The 6932-nt window shown below is 35.0% G+C and overlaps 1 protein-coding gene across 1 annotated transcript in view; it reads left to right on the top strand.

Moving 5' to 3' along the window:
* Positions 1 to 3463: 3463 nt before the first annotated feature.
* Positions 3464 to 6932, top strand: part of LOC100376910 (heparan sulfate 2-O-sulfotransferase 1-like) — a 100720-nt gene continuing 97251 nt past the window's right edge. The window contains exon 1 of the mRNA XM_085492417.1: positions 3464 to 3785. Coding sequence (XP_085348543.1) covers positions 3656 to 3785 — 130 coding nt within the window. The 5' untranslated portion in view covers positions 3464 to 3655. The remainder of the gene's footprint in view (positions 3786 to 6932) is intronic.

Below are 6932 nucleotides of genomic sequence, written 5' to 3'. Positions count from 1 at the left end.
CGCCGGGAACCAGCAACAACAGCAATAACAACCTACTGAAGGAGGTTAAAGGTTACAACAACAACAAAATTACGGATAAAAATGAATCAAATTACAATGGCTAATAGTTTAAAAGACAACCAAAAACAGACTAAATTGAAGTTAGTATGGCCAGACTTTTTTTTATTCCTTGTTTCGTTAGTTTTTATAAGGCAATTTTTTTGAGGAGGGCGGAAAAAAAATTAAATTAATTCTTTTTTTCCGTTAGATTTATGTGATTCTCAAAAAATTGTAAGTGAGATCATTGATCGGAGAGAATAAATGAAATACATTTTTATTCCATGTATAACCTTGTTTCTCATCTGCGCGAGACTTCGGTACTTTCAAGTTGATCAGGATACTCCCACGAAAATGCAACTTGGATGGTTGCCATGCTGTGAAAATGCCCGGATGCCCCCCCCCCCCCCCGAGAATACAGGGAATACAAATCCCCCCCGTATAATAAACGAAGATGGAAGACACACATCGAACTGAAAATACACAAATCACATATCTGTTTTACTTATTGATCTAATTTTCCAATTTTCTAATTGTTTACTTTAGTTTGTTACTTTTCTAGCTAGCTGTTGTTTATTTAAACAACATTCTTTATTGTATTATTTTCAAGACCCCAATAAGGATACGAAATCAATAAAGTTATTTACTTACTTTTACTTACTATCTTAAATAAATGGTTTAAATACATATTTACAGTATCAAAAACAATATTAAAGATTAAACAGCGCCATCAATGGCCAACTTTACTTAGCTAGCTGTTGTTTATTTAAACAACATTCTTTATTGTATTATTTTCAAGACCCCAATAAGGATACGAAATCAATAAAGTTATTTACTTACTTTTACTTACTATCTTAAATAAATGGTTTAAATACATATTTACAGTATCAAAAACAATATTAAAGATTAAACAGCGCCATCAATGGCCAACTTTACTTAGCTCACACACTATAAAATAAAAATATATTATTAAATCAGCGTTTAGTTCTTTTGACATAACGGGTGTCCATTTAATTACAGTTTACTTGTATGACACTTACTCCGTATTACGGGGGGGGGGGGTCTTCGTTTTACAGATTACAACCCCTATATCTATAAAATTAGCGAAAATATCAGTCTTTAACCACGAAATTGTTCAAATTTGTTGTTCTTTGACCTCTGTCCATCATCATGACCACGTCCAATTTCTGGGACCATTGATGTCATGATTGTCAAATATATATCATCTTCCATTTCTTCTAACTTTGAGCTGATTTAATTATTTGAAACAGAATTGTCGTTACATAGAGGAATTAGTAATTTATTAAGTTATGGTAACTACTGACCAGGTGCTACTTGATAATTTGTTTGCATGTTGCGTCGCTATCCAGATCATGTAGTAATTTCTAAAATTTAGAGGCATCCTCTTCTGACATTTCTTTTTTCTCAATAACATTTTTATAATATTTTAGTGGAAACAATCTTAGGGTAGACTACCCTCCTGACATTTCTAACTCCTTAATTCTTTTAGATCGAGTATTTTTGTCCAAACAAAGTATGCACCCGCTGTTGTCGTGTCATTATTACAGTATTTTTTATAGATGAATTTATTGATTTTTCTGCATTCCAGACGTATTTAGGTGGTATATGGTTTAATTGAACTTTATGACCAATTTTAGGTTCTTTGTCATTGATAGTGAAATATGACAGTGATCTGAGAATTTTGAATGTTATCATAATGTTATTTTAATGCGATAGCATAGTCCACCGTGCTACTTCCCCCTTGGAGTGTGACACGTCCGTCAGTTGTCTCTTGGGGTCACCTACTTTACGTAGCGAACGTCTTTCGCAGCGATGTGCGGTTGTGAGTAGAATCAGAACGTCGAAACTCATAAACAAATTCTCAATTTTCGTCGGACTTGTCAGGTGTATACACACTGGTAAATGCATTTCGTGCAAAATACACAAACAAGTGACAACATTGGAGATTACACAGTTATTTCTCAGATAGCTCTTTCTTGATTTATTTATTTATTTATTTATTTATTTATTTATTTATTTATTTATTTATTTATTTATTTATTTATTTATTTATTTATTTATTTATTTATTTATTTATTTATTTATTTATTTATTTATTTATTTATTTATTTATTTATTTATTTATTTATTTATTTATTTATTTATTTATTTATTTATTTATTTCACAACTCGTATTGAAATAATACATAATCAAAATATGTAGAACTACTAAACACATGGTCCATCCCGTATGTGTTAGGCGAGATGCGAGCCACCAACACCGAGGTCGGCACTATGAGAATAGCGTCATCAATGGTCAAAGCTGTTTTAAGTTGGCTACCGATGATCAGATTTTCTCCAAGGTATCACTATTGTTTTATAGCTCGTGCTGTTGTGCATCACAAATCTATATAAAATTAATATATGATCACTAAACTACTTTTCCAAACATATGTCAAGTGTTAATTTTTGGGTCTTTAACTTTTGGTTCCAAAACAAGAACTCATATGGCGGCACTCGAAATTTGTTTGGGCACATTAGCATTTGATCTACAAAATGGAGTCAAAAAAGATGTTCCTTGAATTCCGCCCTCTTCAACATTTACATCAATGATCTACTTGGTGAAATGAAAATTACTGATGCACTAACACTAAATAACAAAGAAATACCAAGTCTGGTATTGATAACAGGTACCTCTACAGGATTGCAGAAATAAATGAACTTCTTTTATGCAAGTTAACATTGAGAAGAAAACTGGAATGGTACCAAGCTTAATTAGGTATTGTAGGTGATTGGAAGATATCGAAAGAGTCACTGACAGTAATCAGCGCAAGTCGCGCCCAGGTCAAACCTCATAATTGTGATTTCCATTACAATAGCGCATTGGATTGGGGGGGGGGGGGTAATGTCTATCAACACGAATGTCGCACGTGCGTTGCGCGACGACCACCAACATTTAATTTGTCAAACATTGACACAACACAGGAAAAATAAACATCAAGTATTAGTATGATGATGATACGTAGAGTTACATTGAATAGTAATGATTCGATGAATCAATCACATAACAGAGAAAACCTGAAAAGCAGAAATAAAACACAATCCTATATTTAAAAAAAAAAAAACTGTTTCAATCAAAATAACAGCCAAGACATACCTACGCAGAACAAAAACCCACTTGCCTTGACACATCTAATTGTGCAAATTCACACCATGCTCACTCTCTGCCATTGGTATTTTGCCTTCCATTAAAATTGATACCCAAAAGCATATTTACTTCATGTTTTAATCTGACAATTTGAATGTACCCTGAAATCCTAGGGGCATGTGAAACAAGTATCACCAGTGGACTGCGTTTTAGATTCTGTTCGTGACTTAGCGCCCGCATGCGATGAAAATCAAATATCTTATTTTGGATCGGGATACCCCTTTCCCAGAGGCCATTGCGAAACTCAACAACTTCCTTCCTCGGGAATGAGTGATCCTTTGACCGAGTGCTCGGGAATCAGGGGCATATTTGTTGAAACTCCGTCTACTAGGAACACGCTAACGAGACTTGTTCGATTTGTAAAAACTCTCTTTTCATGACTGCTGTTCTGTGAAAGATATGATGCATTAGATGGCGTTATTGCCGTATCGAGCCGCTATGCAGTCAAAGTACTATCTGTTATTGGGAATTCTGGTGCTCGCAGTTCTATTTTATCTAGAGTCACAAATACAACGACTTGAGACGTCGCTAAATAAAATAGGTATGTTTATTTTTTGTATATTTCTAAAATACGTTGTGAATTTATTGAATTTTTCACGAAGAAAACAGAGAAAATCGCCTATTCTGATGGTGACTCTCTGTCGCCGGCTGAGTCATTGGCTGTAGCTCCAATTAGCGGTGCTGTAGACCAATCGGGGGAAGTTGTTTTTATTCTGCAAGTCCAGCAGTGGAAATAATTGGTGTCACCGTCGATGCTAATTACGTTATTCGCTGCGTACATTGCGTTTATTGTCTTCCCATCGCCGAAGTATGTAGTCGTGTATCGATTCCTGGAATGACGTACTACTCATGTTTGCCTTCAAAACCCAGATGTGTGCATCTGGTGAAATATATTTGTGTAAACACTGGAGTTGAGGTCTTCGTTTGAATACTGTAGCACTATCCCACTAGCGCTTAATGATGTTACTGCATTGTATCAGAGTAACGTTAGCCTCGCAGCGTAAACATAGATCCTATGCAGTGGCGTTACAACGTGTTTAAAATATAATCCCGTTTTAGCGTATAATGGAATGCAATTGCAAATGTTTTTGTGACTTGTAAACCGACCATCACGGACGTCAGCGTGTGTGCTAATGCTCGCTTTAGCTAAACAAAGCTGTTGTAGGTTTAGTCAAGTGGAAAATACCGAAGTGACTTGCTCATACAAGGATGACCCATTTGCTTTTACCCAGTTAGCAATTTCACAAGTCACATTAGAAGACTCACCATAATGGGAAACTAACAAAGCTTTTTAGAGGGGAGAAAAAATCGCTTTCCAGTCTAGTAACTGCACTTAGTGATGCGATGCGATATGTTGGTCGGCTCTTTAAATTAAAATTAAAATTTAACTATATTGAAATGGCTGTTCTAAATTGGTGCTTCCATGTAAACAGGATCAACACTTTAAATTGAAAAAAATATCTTGCCAGATTAATATAGTCCTGTTCTTCAACAATTTTTTATTGTATACTGTTTTGTGTGATTTTCAGCACTGTCATATTGTTCAATGATTTGAAACACCTCACTTGAATGAAATAAAATGTTGATTGCTATAAAAATGTAGGCCTGTGTATTATTTTTGAAATGTTAAAAGTTACAATATATAAAATAAATAAAATATAATTCATTGTTTTGCAGGAAAATCAGTGAATGTTAAAATGAAGTGAATATGATAAAATATAATTGAATATAATTAAATACTGTTGAATATTAATGACTTTACAGTATGGATGGATGGAGGGGATATATGCACAGCCTTCAAAACCCCTGAAATACTATAATATTGAACAATTTAGATGGTCAATGTAGCTAGCCAAGTGATGGTCAGAGTAGCCAACCAAGTGATGGTCAGAGTAGCCAGCCAAGTGATGGTCAGAGTAGCCAGCAAAGTGATGGTCAGAGTAGCCAGCCAAGTGATGGTCAGAGTAGCCAGCCAAGTGATGGTCAGAGTAGCCAGCCAAGTGATGGTCAGAGTAGCCAGCCAAGTGATGGTCAGAGTAGCCAGCCAAGTGATGGTCAGAGTAGCCAGCCAAGTGATGGTCAGAGTAGCCAGCCAAGTGATGGTCAGAGTAGCCAGCCAAGTGATGGTCAGAGTAGCCAGCCAAGTGATGGTCAGAGTAGCCAGCCAAGTGATGGTCAGAGTAGCCAGCCAAGTGATGGTCAGAGTAGCCAGCAAAGTGATGATCAGAGTAGCCAGCCAAGTGATGATCAGAGTAGCCAGCCAAGTGATGGTCAGAGTAGCCAACCAAGTGATGGTCAGAGTAGCCAACCAAGTGATGGTCAGAGTAGCCAGCCAAGTGATGGTCAGAGTAGCCAGCCAAGTGATGGTCAGAGTATCCATGACACTAATTGCTATTTTGGACAAAATGTCCTAAGCTCATTTTGTGACAATTGAATCATTCAAATGTGCTAGTATTGTGATTGGTCAGATGTTTCACATCAGTTAATTAATTATATCGAATTTAGAAAAATGAAGCAAATTGTATAAATGCATGAATAGTTGTTGTGAGAAAAGTGGAGCAGTGTAGTGACATGTTGTGTTAAATCATGGTGAAATATTATATTCAAATTTGATCCTGATATGTTTTGTAATAATTTTTATCATAAACATACTCAGCATTGAGAGGCTATGTACTCAGTTATGTGTATGCCTATATACAACTGTACGTTATTAAAAAAATGAGCAGCATTCTATTACTATCTGTTTATACAGAGTTGGTTTGTAATTGTAAACCACATGTAATATGGCAAATAATTATGAATATGTTCCCATGTAATTAAGAGCCATTATCTGGCATTTACTTAAGGAGGTTCAGTCAATTGGAAGATTATATGTCATTTTGTTTGTACATTTCCCCATATGGGTCAATGCTACATGTACTATAAAGTACTTTTTTTCGCTTGGAATTTTTTTTTCTACATTCAACTCGTCAAAAGTCAGTGAAAAAAATTTCATAGAAAGCAGCCAAAATGTATATGAGTTGCACTTAACTTTTTAACTCCGCTGTCGACTTTGCCGAGCAGAGCTTATCATATGAGTGATTGTCCGTCGGCGTCCGTCGTCCATGTCAACTTTTTAGCTACGCTGTTGACTTTGTTGAATGGAGCTTATCATACGAGTGATTGTCAGTTGTTCGTCGTCCTTGTCAACTTTTTACTTTTTCAACTTCTTGTTGAAAACTGCAAGTCCAATTGCTTTGATATTATATATATGGGTACTACATGTGGACCTCTCTCAGATTTGTTCATTTTGTAATAATATCTTCAATTTTCTAATTTTGATGAATACTTTTGTCTTTTTTTTGTAAAAAGTGATATTTTCGATTTCTTATTAAAAACCACAAGTTGATTGCTTTTATGTTATACATATACATGTACCTCAGGTAGACCTCTCTTAGATTTGTTCATATTGAGATGATATCTTCAATTATCTAATTTTGATGAATAATTTTGGTAAAAAGTGATATTTTCAAATTCTTGTTGAAAACAGCAAGTCTGATTGCTTTGATACAATCTATATTGTTCATTTTCTAATAATATCTTCTGTTCTTTAATTGAAATGTTCATTGCTAACAGCGGAGCTATCTCAGTTGACAGGCTGCTTGTTATGAAAATTGAGATATGTTATTTTATTATTAATATATCATAT

This window comes from Saccoglossus kowalevskii, chromosome 17 (assembly GCF_978046115.1).
Source record: "Saccoglossus kowalevskii chromosome 17, keSacKowa6.1, whole genome shotgun sequence".
In the NCBI taxonomy this organism is placed as follows: Eukaryota; Metazoa; Hemichordata; class Enteropneusta; family Harrimaniidae; genus Saccoglossus; species Saccoglossus kowalevskii.
This window is presented reverse-complemented; position numbering and strand designations above follow the sequence as displayed.